The sequence below is a fragment of the Athalia rosae genome, chromosome 4, assembly GCF_917208135.1.
Source record: "Athalia rosae chromosome 4, iyAthRosa1.1, whole genome shotgun sequence".
NCBI classification, from domain to species: domain Eukaryota; kingdom Metazoa; phylum Arthropoda; class Insecta; order Hymenoptera; family Athaliidae; genus Athalia; species Athalia rosae.
Genome location: NC_064029.1, coordinates 19,197,813 through 19,217,240, shown reverse-complemented (window position 1 = coordinate 19,217,240; position 19,428 = coordinate 19,197,813). Strand labels below are relative to the sequence as shown.

The window sequence follows — 19,428 nt, the reverse complement described above, 5'->3', positions numbered from 1 at the left end:
CTCTGTGAAAAGTGATAGATTAGGATACCCCTGAGGAATTTATTCATAGCTCAAGTTACTCAACGGATCGGTGTCTCTAGGCTTGAAATGAACGCAAATGGTCATTCGAACGATTCAAAATTTATTAAAAATACTTACCCCAGAAATCGCGAAAATCTAAAGACTTAATGTAGCCTTTGATTTCTTTTCGGAGTCAGACTAAGAACGAAAATCATTTTTTGGGTTTATTGAGCTCAGGAACCAGCTTTCGCAGAACAAATTGATCCAAATATCGAAACGATATAGATTTATAACTTCAGTATTTCACTCTTTAGCAGCGCCGAAAAAAATGAGACTACCGATTGGTTTTCCTTGTATGCCAATTTAATTGTCTGTGAAACTTGTAGTCACGATTTCAATAACTGGAATGGCATTTTCAATTTCAGGTATCGCGGAGCTATCGTTCGGTTGGTCTATTCGTGTAACGTTATTTATTTTATTACAAATGATACAATTATAACGAAGGTAATCATAGTAAATTAATAATATCATTTATGATTGGTTTCATTGAACTCAATAAGAACGTAATCATCAATAATTAAAAATAAAGGTATGTATTTTAATTTGTGTACATATGGGTTATAACGGTAGACGAAATACTGCGCATAAATACATTGAACTGAGGTCTTTCTCGCCTAGAATCTATATGCCTTAAGATTACGTCAGTTGAACATGGTTGCTGTCGGTACAAAATCATTTGAGAATTTCGCATCCACGCTGCAGGTATGATGATGGAACCTTTAAACTTTTCAACTGATTAAACGAGTTGCTCGGTAATCCGTATGTTAATCCCACGCTCTCCACCGAAAAGTATTTCCGAAAGACGATATAATTTTTTTCCTGTTCCTCCGCGTCAAATATATAATTTCAAACGACGTGAGTTTGAGAGTTCCAAAAGTAAACTTTATAACATATATCATGAGCCTGTTATGACAACAATAAATACTTAAGAACTGATCAGTCACCGATTGTAATCTTTCCCGTTAAATATTATTATACTATTATCATTCTCATTTATTACTAGTATTCTTTCATCATTGATTTTCTTCTTTCCTGTCGAGATAATCAAAGTTTGTCCGAAAGATATATCTATACACATATGTAATCATATATAGGTATACGTTTATATGCATATACATCATAGGTGTATGCATACATACATGTACATTTACGTGCGTATATCGTATAGTATACATATATCAAGTTTCGTTTGCCAATTTTACTGGAAAGAACTTTTCATCTCGTGATCAAAGAAACAATGTTTTTCCGGCGAAAAATAAATTTTGTACACAAATATTAAGTAACGAACGTAACAACTCTGATTCCTTTTCTTTTTTCCTCCTCAATCAACCTAATAGTCGATATTTTCTACGTTGTTGTACAAACTAAAGGTAGCTACCGCAATTGTTGTATGCTGTTTTACTTCTTCCTTTCCAACCGTTCATCTTTTTAACTACTTTAAGTACGTTGAGGGTGTTCTGCGTTCCCTTATTCCGTGACGATATTACAACTACCCATTGCTGGTTCGTGGTTTGTATAGTTACCAACGGCTATAATCTATATCGTAACTATACGTAGTGTTGCCTTCGGGAAAAATAGGGTATACAATAGATTGGGCTGATTTACAACATGAGTCGAAAAATCGGTTGCGATTCATCCGGTTCATAGAATACTTTCCCAAATCATGGGCTACGCACTTATTCCTGATTCCTTTCAGGTGCGCCCGGTGCTAGCCCCTGCCCTCCTGTCTAGGTATATGTATAATGTACAGGTCATGTATGCAGATATAATTGAAGATGTTTCTTGAGAAACAATATGCTTATATTTAGTGTTATTACTTAAATAATTATCAATTACCATTACCATGATTAGGCATACCGTATAGTGTGCGTATTACATGATAGCCAAACGCATTTGCGCGTGTAGTTTCGCACGCATTCTGCACGGACGTAGTACGTAGGGCAGACCGTATACGGTGTGTGCATGCCCACTTACAATTAGGTAGATTATGTCATTATACGGACTTGCACGCAATACAGCGGATCTATCAAGCGCCGTCTTCAAATCGAGTAGATCGTAGTTGAGTTTATGCGCTACCGGTAGAAAATATGTTCGGCCCACAAGAAACACCTGCAGAGATACCAGTTATCGAATCAATTTCACTTCCAAAAAACACTTTACACGCTCGATGCATCGGCATTAGTATCGCGAGCCCTCTAATTACATCTCTCTTGCTCTTTGTCTTCTCCCACTCGTTCGCCGGAGTACAGCCGATAATCCGTATACTATTATACATACACCTTAATTCGCTGAACAACACCGAAAGACTCGTCCATCTTTCGTAGGATCCCGAGGCGTTGGAAAGATAGATCTTACAAAAGGGAAACGGAACGAAAATATCTTCTTACGATCCAGCGGAGAAGGACCCGATGGTGAGCGTCTTGGCAACAATAATGAAATAAGAGAAATACCAACGAATCGATAATCGTTCATATCTTTGGATAAAAATTGCGTAAATCAGAGAGATAACACGTTGCAGGGAATGCGGAAGTCACGAGAGCCTCGCATTTCTACAGTGAATCGTTATACCTGTAGGGTATGAAAATTGATCTTTTCCTGTAAAATGAAATCGCATGTAACAGATACACCTATTTCTTCGGATCAGTCTTTCCTCGTTTCGTTGAACGAAGTCGTTTTCGATGTAAGCCATTAAAATCTGTGAGCAAATCGAATGTGATAAAAACTACCTTGGGCAGTAGGCCTCGCGTTCAGATTTTCTACCCAAGCTGGAGCACAATACCATTTTTCAGACCTTGTTTTAATTGGCCGTTTCGTCGACCGGTGACTCGATGTCCGATGCGCTTGTGTTGTATCTACACCTGTAGACGTACGCGCTGACCGACAAGTCATCGTCCGTTCTTATGCATTTGAACGTCACCGGACACGTGCATCTGAAATAACGCAGAAGAATAAGAGGCATTGCAGCGAGGGAGATGCGAAGCGCGCGCGGATTCATGACTATGCACGACTTTGCGCAAGGCGGAGAACAAGTGACCAGAAAATCAAAGGATAAATCGGGGAACGACGAGCTTACGTGTTTCTCATGAAGTAGTCGACTCTTCTTGTGAACGGCACGTATACCGCCCATCCGCAGGGTGTTGTGCTGTGGCAAACTCTGTGGATGTCCGAGTCGATCGATCGGCGGTAGCGAAGACGCTCGGACGCCTCCGCGCGAGCCAAGTTTCCGATCCCGATTTCTCGCATATCTTCAGATAGGACTTGCGGTTGTTCGCCGAATATCTGCAAGATGATCGGGCCGTTTTACACATAGATATAGATGTCTGTCGAAAGTTGCCACCGAGAGCGAATGTCGGCACGCCGAATGACGAACAACGTCGCGGATCACCGTTGAAAAGAGACTCGAAATTTCGGACGACCGGATCATTGATACGAAGTTATCGACGATGACGCGTGTACGTCGCGATAATTTGCTTCGTGCGTGTTCGGATTAACGTGGGCAGGAATGCGTACCGGGTAGGAAAAATGTTGTAACGCATACACGGGTATTGTTATTCAAGCAAAGACAACTTTACTACCAATACCGTAGGTACCCTATTTAGTATATGCCATGCGCAGAGAGATAACTCGAACCATCCGATACACGTACACGCGTAGGGACGTGCACGTTACAATATGTATACGGAAAATTAGAGACGACGCTGAAAGATCCGTGAACCGAATACACGATGTATTGCCCTTGTTTTTCCCTTCATTCACTATCGCCGTCATTATCACCCCCGGGCCTCGCCTCGCCTCCCCCACCGTCGGTTATCACCAATATATGGACCGATGGTCAATATTTTGATCAACTTGGAAACGCGTTACGCACGACGATCGAGTTCGGCTTTCCATACCGGGTATACCGGTGGGTCTTGTACGTATACCGGTGTGTTTCACAAGTATCGTAGGTGGAACGGCGGCAACTCGCAGCCAAAGGCAGCGCAACGAGGGAGTAATCGGCGGCTGGCAAAAAAACGAACCGATTTCAGGCAATAGGTGAAATTGGTGGCAAGGTACGCGTGTACGTGTGCAGGGCGGAGAGCGCAATGGATGGCCGGTGGCACATCTGGACAGGAACCGGTAACTCGGATACCGGGAGCGTGGGATGACTCAATCTAGAGTTACCGAGTACGTTGCACGTACACGCACCTACGAGGATCCACATCGATACACCTCAATTCATGAATGAACCGTTTCAGCGTGTCGCGTGACTGAAAATTATTACATCCAGACCGAACTGGTTCGATGTAATTAGTGCATTGCTAGGTATGCACACGGATTCGTGCGTACTCGACTCGCTTCCAGCTGCTGCGAGGTACGCGCGTTCGTGTATATAAATATACGCCGAGTGGACACATCGAACGATGATATATTTACGCGTTGAGGGTTTCAGCGTTCAGCGGGCGTGTCGAATCCTAAGCTGTGCGAGAACAAAAAATTGTCAAAAACCTCGCCAAGTGTGCGCAACGCAGGCGATAGATCGGTACGCATCGGATTCGACGCGTTCTACGACATTGCGTACGCGTAACGCGAACCACCCCGGAGACCGAACATCGTCCGATATGAATCGGCAAAGCGACAAAAGCACCCCACCTTGAAATCGGTGGACGCACACCCGTGTATCGGAAAGCTCGACGCCTGATGTCGAACGCACGGTCGTGATCCGTTCGTCCTGCGCGGTCGCGATGCGATAATTTCAGAGTTTTTGGGCGCGTTCGAAAGCTGAAAGGGGTATGCTTCAATTTTTGGAATCCCTTCCGATCGGAGGATCGAAAAACGTGTCCCGTGAACGGCGATTGATGTCACGTCGATCGATCCGACGACGCGAGACGATTGACATCGTCCCTGCGATGTTGTTGTCGAGAGCCGCGTTATTGGATTCGGGGTATGGGACGGCGTGCGACACGAGAGGATTTATCCCCGAAGCGGGAGGGGCAGAGGTGCGAGTCGTGTTCGTTCGACCGTTAATGAAAATGTACGAGTGTTCCTGTTCCCACCGACGAAATATCATACTCACCAAACTGTGAACCGCTGCGGCGTTGATAAGTGAGCAGAACCAGAAAGTGGTAATGACGAAACACACGAGCAGTCGAAACGCAGCCATGTCTGCCTGTCCGTTGTTCCGAGAAATTTTACAACTCGACGTCGGAGCCAAAGTTTACGTTCTCGCCCTTAGCCTTTCGCGCCTGACTTTTTTAACTTTCGGCTTTGATCGGGAACTGAAACTTTTCGGTGACACAAAACTAAACCGCGCTTATCTTTGAAACTTGGATGCAGCCGGCACACAGCTCTTCGTCGTTCAACGTATATTATTATACCCGCGTGTGTCGCGTACTCGCAGCACCAGCAGCAGCAGCAGCTGCTCAAAGGGTTTCAATTGGTCAAACTTTTATACTTCTCCAAACTGAACGAATCCGATCAAACTCCCGATATTGAAATCCACGCGAAATCGCGGGGCACATAAATAATTATTACGGATATGTATTCCCTATCTTCGTGCAGATATATACGTCGGCGCAGTTCTTCGATTCATATATTCTCATGGACACGTTTATGCGACTTGAAATTACCGTATCGATCGAATGAAATATCTCCAATGAACTGGACGCCGGTAAACCGTATCACGCGATATGGATTGAGAAAAAAGTCGAGGACCTGTCACTCTCTCAAGTGAGGAGGCTCGCGCTGCGGAGGGTTTATATAGGCTGCAGAGCTAGCTCTGCTCGGTGGTGGTACTGGTAGTGGGGTGGTGGCAACTGCGGTGGGGGAGGAGGGGACCACGCTAGGAGTTATAATAAGTTGTAAGTTGAACTTAAGTAGCTACTTGCGAGAAGTGTCGATGAAAATCAAAGACTAAGGGATGAGATTCGGAAAACACCGGTTCAGCGCTGTTCCGTTACGGCGTAACGGGTGCAAGCTCCGGTCGCAAGGGATGCTGCTGCTCTTCAAAATCACGCCAGTTCACGGAATTCGCGGCTTCGTCTTCGTAATTATGTGGCGAGGATCTGACGAAACCAAACGTTCCGCTCGCGTCATCGTACGCCACTCGTTGGCCCGTCGCTTCAAAAAATGGATCATGACCGAGTCCGATTAGTTTCTCTGTTTTTTCAACATTTCAATCGGAAAGTATCGTCGATGTCGTCGCACGTATCATACACAGCCGGCGAGCTCGAGCATCTCGCCGGCTGTTCATATAGCGATGAATTACAATTTTCGTTCGTGCGATAATTGTCGTTTCTTTTCACTCGGCGAATAACGTACGCTTTTGATTGAAAGCCATCGACGACGATTGACCGCGGGACCGCGTACAGCCATGTGACACTGGTGTTATTCTCGAACGAGAAATAAAATTCGCGACCCTTGAAAATGTTCCGCGAATTTTCGTTACGGAAAATTATTCATGCCTCAGGTTTGACGCGGTTGAGCCCTTTTCGCATCTTCTTTCACTCGTACAGCGTCACCGTGGCGTGTGCTATCGTGCAACGCGGTAGTGCACAAAACGTGTTCATTCGAAATTACACTATGAAAGTGCATATCCTGTGTGGGAAATTGCAGCCGGATCGAGTGACGTAGTCTTCAAAGTACGGTGGAAAGTTTCGGTTCGAAAATACGTGATAAAAAATTTCGAAGACTCGTAAATGTGCGTCAGAACTGTCACCTCCGTGCAGCGTGCTCGTTGCACCGTTTTCCGCGAAACGCTGCGAACTCCGAGGACTTCGCATCGGATTTCGAGTCACGAGTCCCCGATTCTGTGACTCGGGAATAAGCAGGCCGCGGGGTTGACGTCTGAGAATCTGCCGCCAGATGAGAACTAGGGGTGCGCATCGGGTAGAACGGATCGATCGACGCTGATAATCGGTAATTTGAAATCGGGACTCGACGAGGGCTCGACGGAGGCTCGCCTCACGCCATCCAATACCAGCGGTTCTTTTCAATGACGTCACGTCGCCTCATAAACTCGACTCCGCTTCCATGCGGCCGCTATCTTACCGGAGATTCCTCTTACCGCACGTCGCAAACATCGGTGAAATTCATGGAACGTGTGGTCGGCGATCGTTTTTCCTCGACCTATTCGATTTCGATATCACCGGACCACTTCCGGAGACTTGGCTCACAATCTACGCGCGTACCGCAGCCGCTGGGAAAAATCGATAAATCGGCGTATGCGGATACTGTGATCGCCGATTCGACGACAATTATGCTAATGACATCGTCCTCGATCGGTATCCAGTCGATCCGGGAGGACGCAGTTTGTCGGATCGAGCCGGCGTAGGGCACGGGTCAGATTCCGTACGAATGGTCGGGGTAAACTAGATGAGCCATAACGAATATTTCCGAGCGAAGAGCTTGAACTGGTTTTCGTCGACGCCTGTCCGCCACCAGCGACAGAGGTACTCGGTACCCCGCGCGCATCTGGGTCCACTTTGTGTGATTACCTATGACGACAACGCAACGTGGCGACGAGGAGACGATGAGAACGGGCGAGAAAATCGCCGACGTTCAAACCTTGTTAGTTTTGCGACGCTGGGTACCGATCCTCGCACAATTGGTTCTTCCATGTTGCGCCGAGGCGGAGGAATGCCACTCCGATCCTATCCCGCAATTATTATACCTGTGCACAGATAGGGCCCGGACACCGATCGGCGGAATCCTGCAACTCGGAGGAGATTTCGGGATCTTTTGGAAAAATGGCGATCGATTTGATACGCACCGTACTCGCGAGTTGTTTTTTCTCGGTCGCTTTTCACATGGGTAGTAAGTATGCGCATCAAGAGCTACGGACGGATGAATCACTTGTTGTTCTCATCTCGAACGTGGGCAACGGATATTATTTATGTTTCGCCGATATTGTACGCGAAGTATGTTTTTAATAACAATCTCGTTTCTCCAATTCTCTTCAATCAAGATTTACGTCAGAAAGAATATAGAAACGATGATGAAATACACGCGCCACTAATGGATTTATTCGGTGTCCCCCGAATCGCGCGATGATGTTCGCAGAACCTCGTCGAACGCTTCGTGGTCAGCGTAGCGTTCGATTCCACGATCGGCGATGTATGGGTGGTTCGTCGATCGGAGGAGCGGATATTCTCCTATTCCTTTATTGTGACCAAATATTTGTATCGCAGATTCTGTGCCCGCGGTGACGCGTATCCCGTCTCGGCGTGCAGTCGACAATTATTAATCCATTGGTATCGCGGTCCCGTACAGGGTACGTCACGGGGGGTAGCCGCGCTGCACTCATTGCGGTTAATTCGTCGTCAATTGTCGTTTGCAAATCTGTCGAACGATCGTCGCTGGCGAGATGCCTTTGAAAACTCTCGTTCCTCCAGATTCGTTGAACCGATTTCATCCGGTTCTGCAATCGAGTGAATCCGAATTTCCGAACGGCGCGTAGGTCTCGACGCGTCGCCACCGATAAATGATTCAATTAGCCGAACGGCGTCGATATCGGTCGGCTGTCGTATCCACGGGTGAATGACGTCATTGGAGGACCACTTCCAGGAAGGATCCCTATGGAATGCGAGTGCGCTCGTTGGCTCGTCGTTGGAGCGAGCGAGGCGACGGGCCTTCGAGGGTCGATTCGTCGACGGGTCAGTCCGTCACCGGCTACTTCGTTGGAGAGTTCCCGACTTCGTGAGGTGCTGGCCGATACCACCCGTGACCCTCCGTCACTAATTTTTTGTACCTAAACTCCGGCAGCGCCGAGTCGGGCCTACGAGCGATTCCCCGCTTTATTCCTCCCGCTTCGTTTTCTCGTAGTTTCGACGCATTCGCGGCTCTTTCACGACTTCGTACGGCGGTTGAGCTGCACGCGCGTACTCGGGGAGTAATTATCCCTTGGAGGAGATCGACGACTATTCCGTTGCGCCCGGAGTTCTCCTCCCAAGCGTCTTTCACCTCCTCCGCTAGACTTCCGTATCTTCTTTCCTCTCTTCGTGCCGCCTCTCCTCGCGCGCCCCGTCGCTGCTCCATTAATTTTTTACTCGAGTGCTGGAGAAGAAGGCACCCGTGACGTCAACGGGTTCCCGGAAGGGTGCTCGGGAATGTTCGTCTATACCACAGCCTCGGGTGATCCCTGCTCCGACGATGCGGTCCATTTATGATTACGGAGATTTACCGCCCTCCTTGGAAAAAAGCTCGCATTTTCACAACCAACCGACCAACCAATCAACCAACCAACCAACCGAAACGATTCGCCGCCGGCGCATCTTAAACAATCCTCGTTAATCAATATTCGTCGATCGGTATCGCGATTGCGATCCGATTACTCCACTCCGAGTCCGAGCGATTATGGAACCCAGTGCCCTCCGGTAGCCTTTGCAGTCCCATTCGATAACGGCTGTCTAATTGTCATTCGAGAACAGATACGATAAAAAAAAAAAACACAAAAAAAATGAGTTCCCCCGAAATTATTTATCAATTCCGCAAAACATGACGAGGAAAAGTTTTCCGTCACGTTTCTCAGAACGTGATGTTTCAAGGGTTCGGACGCGCTGGCGATTCAATCGCCACAGGGATTTGTTTATCGGTGGCATAAAAAGCGGAAATTCGCCGCAATCGTTGACGCCGGGTATCGTCGATGACGTCAATACAAGGTCCCTATTTTTAATCGAGCGCAACCTCGCGCGTATCTTGTTGAATGAAACGATAAATTAGAACTGGCAATAAATTCTTACGCTCCGATTTATAGTTACTCGGCGTCATCGCACGCGATACGGTTAATACCACCACACGTATTCGCTTTGGAAAATCACAGACTCGACGTGGAACTTTCATCGGACACATCGTCGAACGAGTAAACGAACGAACGAACGAACGAACGAATGAATGAACGGACGAATGAATGGATGAACGAACGAGCGAACGAATTCATCGATCGATGAACGACCGAATAAATGAAGAACCGAATAAATTACGAGCGAACGGTTCGCGTTTGATTTGGTTCCGAGATAAGACGGATGACGCGGTGGTGTTACGTGGGTTCGGCCGAAAGGTAGCGAGTACGACGAACGGAAGAGCACGGCGGTGGACGTAGAGCCCATGCCACCCCGCGTCCCGTTCCGGGATAGAAACGGAGACGACGTAGGTAAGGCTGATACATCGCCGCTGCGCCGTGACGGACGATTAGAGTCTGCAGGTGCCCCGAGAGACCATTTTCCGAGAAGAGAGGAAGCAATTTGCCTTATAGAATTTTCTTGGCAGTCCAGTCGAGTCTGGCCAGGGCGATTACGTAACACGATTCCCTAAAATTTTAGCGTCCCGCTGTTCGCCTTGGTCGACGACGCCGTCGAGTACGTCGTACGAGCTGTTGATTCACGGAATCTCATAAACTTGACACGGGTTTATCACGTGTAGAACACGTGGTCTCCCCTCTCAGTGTCTTTTTTTCATCCCTGTGTCTTTCTCCCTACACACCCCTCTGGTGGCATGCGCGATCCGACCGAAACTCACGAGTCGTAGTCGAGAAAACTCATCGGGGAAAAAGGTCCGGGGAAAGGTTCGATTCTTCGGTAAGTGGGGAGTCAGCGGAGATCGGCTGGCTATGATTCGCACCGCGTGTCCAAGCCGGGCGAGGAGCCATCGAGTAATTAAGATATCAAAATAGAACGATTCTCGCAAAGTTATTAGGTGTCTACGATCCACCTATAGCGAGCAACACCGTACGGCAGTTGGCGGTGCCAATAGTAGAGCCGTGCAACAACCGAGCGAATGGGAGGAAGCGTCGTACAACGAAACGAACGCCCTTCGCCACCGTCCAATTCTACGTAGAACCAGATCTGTTTCAACGATTAGGGAACGAATTTCCACCCGCATCGAGGTGCGACATCCAAAATCGAAACTAGAAGAGAAGCGTCGTACAACGATCGACACTAAACCCTCCGTCTCCGTCTGCATCTTCGCGTCTCCCTTCTGGTCTCCGCTCTCGCTTCTCCCACTCGTCCGCTTCCATTTCCTGCCTCGTTTCAGCCGTTGCATCTCGCAGCCTCCGATCGGCCGTGTAATTACTCCGGTTAATGAGGACCGCGGGGGCGCGTCGAGCAAAGTGCAGGTAGTGAAAAGAGACGACGTACTCCTCACCGGCGCGGGGTTCTCGGGATCGTTGCCTCGGCGGGGGAAGAGGTGTATTGTGGCGCAACACTTGATTCGAGGACGAAACGAACCATACCGTGGAACATTGTACGGGTGTCCGTGTCTGCGGGCTCTTTTTCGTCTTGCCCCGCCACCGACACCGACACCGACACAGCTGCACCTCTCGCAGTTGGAGAGATGCACTCGGTATTTTCATCGTGCGCTATCCCTTCGTTAACGGGGCTGCAGAATGTGGATCGTCGGTGGCGTGATGTCCGCGCGCAAATCGACCGACGTAATACTAGCGTAGGATCGGGGGTATACCGTACAATTGCCACACGCTGTGCTATTGTGCCCTGTGCGCCGCATCTGGTTGCACCGTACGAGGCTCGGGTCACGTATTCGCGTGTATAGCAGGATATGCCTACGCCCCTTACATACCCTCTGGGTCGCGGTACTCGCCTCGATCTCACCTCGACGTCGTGCGTTAGGAATATTTGACGGGAGATCGTGCGATTCGTTTGTCCGACTGGATTCGTCGAAACAATCGTACGAGTTTTCCGTTTCTATTTTCATATCCCCAGCACCGGTCTCGTTTTATGCCAACCCCGTTGACGCGCGCGTTTTTAGAAGGCCCGCGAACACGCGGATGACACCGCGTCACCTCAAAATGGTTTCACCACGCGTAACCGCCCGCTGGACCGACTCGTGTGCCCCGCTATCTTTTGGCACAGGTGCGCCGATCGTGGAGTCCCACGTTCGATTCGTCGTTCGATCGGCACGGGCAAAAGCTTCGTCGGATTTATGCGAAAGCTGGGCGGTTGGAGAGAATTCATCGACTTCGGCGATCTTCCGTAATAGAATGACGCGAGACAAAGATTACCGAAATTGCATCACGTCTCGTTATTTTAGTCGTGCGGACTATATTCAAGATCTCGGATCACGAGATGTCGGCCACTCGAGCGCGAGACGCGTCGTAGCAATTTCTCACGTAAATTTCCGACAATTTTTTCGCCCGCACCTCGACTTTCAAAAGGAGTGCGACGCACGGGCGACCGGTGGACACACCCTGATGCACCAGCGTTGCGTGCGTCCGCTTGCAATTCGTTCGACTTTTTCGCGTATCTCGCGAATTCGAGCTTTGTTCACCCTCGCTTCCCGCCCGGACGCTGCAGGGGCTTGCATAGAGTCGTAACGATCACTTTTCGCTTCAACGCAACGTGTCGCGAGGCTTGGGCGGTAGCCACCGGTCGGTTGGTCAGTTCTCAGACAGCGCGACGCCGATTATTTCCGCCGCGACGTGTGCACAGGTCACAGGTGCTACGGTCGACGTGATTTTCGTTGGACCGAGTTCCAAGAGTGAATTTCCGCACGACGTGTTTCGCCCGCTTGCGGCAGACGGACGGTCAGACCGATTCATCGGTTGCGTACTCCGTCGGGCTACCGTACGGCCAACTTGCCAGGTTGTGCAACGGTCATTAGCTGCTCGTGCACCAGGTGTCTTTCCGAATTTTGGCGGCGTCCCAAAGTTGCGGTCATAATCAATCGGCCCTCGCCGATGATCGGAGTCATTTTCCGGGATCGGAAGGCGGGATGCGAGCGATATTATTGCCCTTCAGCACCGCACACCTTCGGAAGGGAAAAGGGCAAAGTGGAAATGATCGCCCACCCTTCTTTCAGCCGACGACGTGACGGCCGTGACCCGATCCCGACGTTTCGCCGCGATCGAGTCTCGTTTCCGTACCCTCGCCCCGATCGTTCGGACCCCGCGTTGCGTTTGCGAGAGCAAATATTACGCGTATCCGATTCCGAAGAATGGCGAACGGAGGTACGTCGAGTGGCCTGCCTATAGCCAACGGTGTATTGGTATAAGTGTCACCGACAACCGACCGACCGCCACCAGCCACGGTATATCGAGTGTGAATGCCTGGCGGCGCTATGAAGCGGCGCCAGGTTGGTATTATATTTGGGATAAAAAGATGATTGAAAATAATAAGAAAAAAACATCAAATGGCGGGGGGCACAAGGGAGCCGAGTTGTATGAAATATAAACGGGATCGTTTGATGCTGCCGGATCCACTAAGTATCGCGGGCGAATTTACGCGTATTTACGCAGACTTGGGAGACGGAGACGGAGATGGAGACGGCGGCGTTATTATACCTTTCACCCGTCGTCTTGTATACCTACCACCTAAAACTGTCCTCAAATTAGGCGTCGACGTCCACCGCGCCGTTGGATCTTCGTTCCTTTGTAGCGAGGCAAAAGCCAAATCTCATTCCCCGATTTTGCAGCGATACCGTTCGGATTGAGATCGGTAAGCTGGCTTTTCAATGAAGCTTGATTCGTATAAAAGGCGAGATGGTGAGATTCAAGGACGATTCGGGAAATTTACGTTGCACCGCCAAGCGAAAGAATAGGGGGGAAATAAAAAAAAGCTGGTTGAACGCGAAGGCTCCGCCGCTATGTGAACGATAGCAACGAGATCGTAACGACTGCGGCGTATCGCTTGATTAAGTTTTTGAGATGTCGCCGCATCCCGAGCGCGAGAGCGTCGCATCTAACGTTGGATTTACCGCGTTTTTGCTTTCCGCTTTTTTCTTTGTTCGTAATCTGTTTTTCTTTTCTTTCCTCTTTTTTCTCTTTTCTCTTTTTATCTTTGATTCTGGCTACTCGCGGAAGGATGTTTCGTCTGTCTGTCGGGGTTTTCAGGGAATTACGGCAGCGTAGTCGGATCAAGTTTGTCTATCGCGTGGGTTAAGCTAAATCGGTTCCGGTGAATCAACGTGTTGAAGAGAACTGCGGCGCGTCTAGACGCACAAATCGTTCACGAGACAGACCTTGCCTTGCCTCCGCCCGTCTGTCCGTCGTATGTCATATCGTTTATTCGTTAGTTTCGCGAACTGCTGAGCTTAAGCTGCTTCCCCTTCGAGCTTGAGGAAACGCGAACCTGCACGCGGCTATACATAGGACAGCTCTGATCCAAGGTGATGTTGTTCACGATTGCATCTGATTTCGAGCCGGGCGATCGCGAAGGGGAATATCGCGCTGGCAATTATCGTAAAAGAGTGGTTAACTCGAGCGCTTCGGATAACCGAATGCGCGATCGATCCGCCGACGTATATCCTAGACGTTTACGATCGACACCGATCTCACCGTGCTCGTCGGACGTAACGAAGATACGATGCAACCGGTCGATCCCGGCGCGATGATTTACAGCGGCGCGTTTAACCTGCATACAATTGCAATCTCGAGTCTAACGATTTTTTTCGAACGCGCACGCCATTCGGATCCTGGTTCGGTCGCATTCGACGACAACGAGCAAATTCTGGAGTGCACCGGTTGCGTCCTCGAGGTACGTACGCGTGCACGAACCCCGAAGACCGTCTTCCGAATGACCGTACGAACCTCCTATCGATGCCGTTATCGGTATCAGCGGCGTATCCGCGTTAGCTGCGCACTAATACGTGCCATTGAACTGATTCGGATGAATGATCATTCGTTAAGGACATCACTCGCTCGGCATTGATAAACAGCTGCCGGGGCCAATCGTCGTGGCGTGTATCACACACATACGGATACGAATCGAAGGGCTTCGCGAGTCATCGGCAATCTAAATCGACGACCGGCTGGCCCTCGCCACGTTGTATCCCCCTCGTGTTCTGTGCGAGCTTTCCCGACGATCGAAAGGAAATCGTCGTTATTTTCACGCGTCGAGTTTAACGAATTCAAATACTCACGGGTACCATTTACTTCTGATCGAGTAAACAATGTTCTCGATTGCCCAATTTTTGGCTAGCCGAGGCACCGCCTTTGGCCGGGTCTAATTTTAGCAGTCCTTAATCGGTCTGCGCTGCACCGATCCGCAATCAAATTAGCATTGCGTCATTCAAACTTAAGCTTTTGGCTCGTAAAACGATCTACTTTTCCCGTGGGTCGCGATCACTGCAAACCTGTACGCATGTACACCGCGTAAGATGCGCTAGTCACAAATCGTGGATCTTTTTATCCGAGCATTTTTCAACGATTCAGCAGTGAATTTCTGCCAAAGGATGTGCGATAATGTCCGAAAAAGTGACGTCGAAAGCTGAATACCATACTGCTGGTGATTCAAAATTTTTTGGACCTTTCTCTGCCGGCTACACTCTACAAGCGTTTTTGATTGCGAGCGAAATCCCCGTTTCTCTAACGTGGCATCGCCAACGGGATTATGGATTTGACGTCATTGTGCCGAATCCGTCTGACCCTTCGTTTCCTCGTGGACGATAGAAAAATTTTCGTATTAAAAATTCTGGGCAATCTAACAGCTTTTGGGTCGGCAACGAGCGACGGTCAATCTCTCGCAGTAATTGACGGCTGACGTAACAGTTTCGGTAATGTCATTTCCCTAGACCAAGAGTCCGGATATAGTACGTATATATATATATATATAGATAGGGTTTCGACTTGGACGAGAACCCGAAATTGTACGTGGAACAAGTGCGCCCGATCACCTCGCGATTTTCCATACCGTATGGAATCGCGCTGAAAAAATCGGCTCTCGTGCGCACTCGGGGCTATTTCGAGTTATTATTCGACGGGCCATTGTATGAAAAATAAGGTGGTAGTTGCTGGCTCGCCGATAATTTATTATCCCCCGGCTAATCGTCGGTATTACAATTAATGTAATTACAATATCTAGAGAACGTGTGCCGGGTGCAGTTTTAAGAGGTTACTGCGTCGCAGGCCTCGGCATATACGACTGGTAACGTCGTAACTCCGCGCGAGCCTCTGCGTTGCTCCAATCAAACGTCAATAATCTAAACCAGCGTGGAATCTGTTTACAACTTTTTTAAGCGGCGATATACGTACATATACCGTCGTCGTAGTTTCTGCTGCGCATGTAACGTTATTAATGAAAAATAACAAGAAATTATTATCAGCCGCGACATACATACACGTACAATTATGTACCATACATCGCGTCGCGTCGTTTATACACGCGTCGGACGTGCAAGTATAGGCGGATACGTAGAATCGACTACCTCCCCCTATTTCTCATTGCTCCGCGGAAGGAAGAGTTTCATTTTTCGTCTCGCGGATTTTATCGTTCCACAAATATTTATCGAACGACATTTTTTTTGTTCGTTTCATTGAGCAGCTGACGATGCGGTACACAAGGTACGATTGCACGACGTCGACGATTCGCCGAACGTTTCGTACGTTTCGCAAAGACGCACTTACCCACGCGTATCATACGCACAGGTGGGAAATAATATCTTTCGACGACGTCGCGTTGAAAAAGCAACACAACAATGATACCGATGCAGATTGACCACGATCGGGAATTGGTCGGTGGCTATTCCGCAACCTCGCCGACGACGACCCGATCCGTACGCGCCCTCGATCCCAAGACTCGCGGTAGGTACCGCGAATAGAACCGCTTCGGTGGGAATAGCGGTCTGGATTTCATGCTCGTACAATACGTACTGCGTTCAACGACGTAGATGAATGGAGCGGGTAAAAATGCGGCGAATCGTTTGAAAAAAGTTCGATTGATCGTAAGCTTCGCACAATCGCAACTGCGTACTTTACGTCGCCGATCGTACGCCTCGTGCTCGCCTCAGGTCGTCCTTTTTGCAAAACACCCGTTCGCGGGTTACGCATACCTTCGTGTTGTCGCAGCCACACGCTCGTCGGTTGGAAAATTCTCACGTAACGCATAGTACGCCACGATTCGTTCGGGTGAAAATCGACACCGACTGCGGTTCCCTTCTCGACACCTGCCACCTGCGGTTAAACACCGCCCTCGCCTAGGCCGAGGTCGTTGCGGTCAATTGACAATTAATACGCGCAACGCCACGATTGCCGTGGCAAAAAAGATACGCAAGTATCTACGTGAGACGTTTCGCGTACTCCGGGTCAACTATGTCCATTCTCTACGTCGACCGCAAACCTTTCCGCAATTACAGCCGGACGTACACGTATACCTATACCTATACAGGAGTATACGCCGAGCGTCTTCGATCGCATCGTCGCGTTATGATTTTGTTATATGTATTAACGGGAGTAATTGCTCGTGAAATTACGTGCCAAAGTTGTCAAAGTTCACTGATCCGAAAGCCAAGTTCAAATGCTTCGATAATCAGGAGTACCTACGAAATTATGCGAGACGAAAATGATGATTAAACGTACGGCGTATTACGCGGTGTACGCCCAAGGTGATCGCAACTTGATTTTTCGCTGTATAAATCAATGGCAAGCGATCGATCGTCGAAATCATTGTACCGGGATGACACGATTCCGGTCGACCGACTACCCAGAACCGAAAATCACTCGTTACGGTGAATCTTTGAAGACAGGTAAAGGCCCAGGATGCATACCGGGAAGGTATGGTGTACGTGGAAAATGTAAATTGTACATACCAACAAGTCGCCACGGTCGGGTCGACGATTGCACCCACGTATCCTTTTCCAGTCCGCATACCCTTTGACCGCTCCGCCTTGAAACCGGCTGACGAAATACGCACGTCCGACTTCTGCGATGCCCAAAACTATATTCGTCATATACACCGTATCAGTTTTGTGTATTCGTACGTTTCGAGATGACCTTTCAACGGTGACCCCTAAATGCGCTCTATGAAATTTTCAAGGAGTTGCCCTTCTGCCGGTGCAGGACGACTGGCCTTGATTCACGAGCGTCACACGTATCTTTATATGTCGTTGACAAGGTATAAGAGTATCGTCTAATATTTACCAAAAACCATTGCTGAAAAAGATAGTAAAATTTACCTTTTCCTCGTCCTCCGTACGGCGTGGCTGAACGTTGACTGGACTGTGTTTTGCGCAGTTTACAGAAGAGTCGTATCGGTCGCAGGAACCTCGCGATGATGTTATTACCTCGTACGAAAGCCTTGGCCCCTTCTTCCTCCGATGTCGTAAAAATCTATTACAGCTGCCCATCGTTGGGATCGAATTCAAGTTCTACGCACTTGGCTCTACACGCGACGAATACGTAGGTATTTTCGCGTCGCGTTTCACAGTTCTCGGTCACCCGGCAGACGTCGTATGAGGTGTTATTTCAGAGAATTCGACTAATCCGGCGTGACGAAACGAAACCGAATGGAACGAGAACGATAACGGAATGACGGACGAGTGTAGCGTGCCCTAATGGCAGGAGTCCGGAAATTTCAGGTACTACGGACTACAGGCTACGGGTCAATCGTCGAAATCGGCTGATTTCATCGTCGATTGATTGATTCTTCGGCGATTTCCGTCGGTTTGGCCGCCAAGTCAACGTAATCGACGATATCTCGGTTATGATTTCTTTTCGAAACCAGTCTCGCTTTTTCTTCTCTCCCTCTTTTTTCCTCTTACCGCAGGGTCAGCGCAATAGTTGCAGGCGGATTGCACTTTTCAACTATTGACCGTCACGGTTATGCATTCACGTGCCATCGGACGAACGGCATGCCGTCGTGCCCTCATCGTGCACGTGTGTCCCGACCATGGGATCGTGGTATGAAACGATATCACCGACTCTTACTGCGCGATGCATCGGGGAGACGGGGACGCGAGTGTAGGAAGGAAATACGGGTCACGTGAGGACAACCTCTCCTATCATTATCACCGAACCAATAATTCAATCAGCATTAAGCGCGTTCGTAACGCGAGGCGGGGGTGTTCCGTAAACTACCGACCGCCCGCATCGTGTGCGGTCTTTGCTTCTCCTGCGATTCCCTTTCGCAACTTGGGTCATCGCACAAGCCTGCACCCGATATTGAAATGCCCAGCCCTCCGCATGCCCGCCTTCTCGGATGTCCCGTGCGCCCGATTGTGACCCCTCTTCTTAACCCGTGACTCGTAAATCTCAAGGCTCGGCTCTCGGATTCTCCGTCTCCGTAGGTTTTTTTTACTCACCGACACGAGCAGCTGGCTTGCCTTCTCCTTCTCGTTCCGGTCATTTTTTTTCCTCCCTCGTTCGACGCGAGCTTCTCTTATCTATAATCACAGGAAATTGTGACTGTACCCTGCGACCGGCGGTCTCGGAGGATCCCGAAAATAGAATCCATGCGTCGATGCGCGCCCACCGCGGCGATCGTTAGCCCGCAAGGTGCATCGAATGGGCGAATAACGAGTCATTAAATTACCGCGGATACGGCCCGACCTCTGCGGATCGATCGAAGATCGGCTTAATCGGGAGCGTTGGCGATCGGTAGTGCGCACACAGTTATCGAGCAGGATTTTCGTCAACTCACATCCGGCTCCCAGATGGGATGTTCC

General features: G+C 49.1%; 1 protein-coding gene across 2 annotated transcripts; it reads right to left on the bottom strand.

Annotated features, from left to right (window-relative positions):
- Positions 1-577: 577 nt before the first annotated feature.
- Positions 578-17,730, bottom strand: LOC105693630. Of its 2 annotated transcripts, none has more exons than XM_048654215.1 (3): positions 17,575-17,730; positions 3,134-3,339; positions 578-2,990 (listed from the first exon to the last, which is right to left on the bottom strand). In XM_048654215.1, exons 1-3 carry the CDS (start codon positions 17,713-17,715, stop codon positions 2,858-2,860), a joined length of 480 nt encoding a protein of 159 aa, XP_048510172.1. In that variant the 5' UTR covers positions 17,716-17,730; the 3' UTR covers positions 578-2,857. The 2 variants fall into 2 exon arrangements, with proteins under 2 accessions (XP_048510172.1, XP_012269106.2); XM_012413683.3 differs by lacking the exon at positions 17,575-17,730 and adding an exon at positions 5,117-5,786.
- Between the last annotated feature and the right edge of the window lie 1,698 nt (positions 17,731-19,428).

What these genes read in the sequence shown, in the direction of transcription:
- LOC105693630 (XM_048654215.1), bottom strand. Translation starts at nt 17,715, where the DNA reads ATGACGAATATAGTTTTGGGCATCGCAGAAGTCGGACGTGCGTATTTC. An exon ending in CCGACCGTGGCGACTTGTTG is followed by an intron (nt 3,340 to 17,574) that starts GTATGTACAATT and finishes ATCATCTTGCAG; the next exon opens with ATATTCGGCGAACAACCGCA. An exon ending in GACTACTTCATGAGAAACAC is followed by an intron (nt 2,991 to 3,133) that starts GTAAGCTCGTCG and finishes GCGTTATTTCAG; the next exon opens with ATGCACGTGTCCGGTGACGT.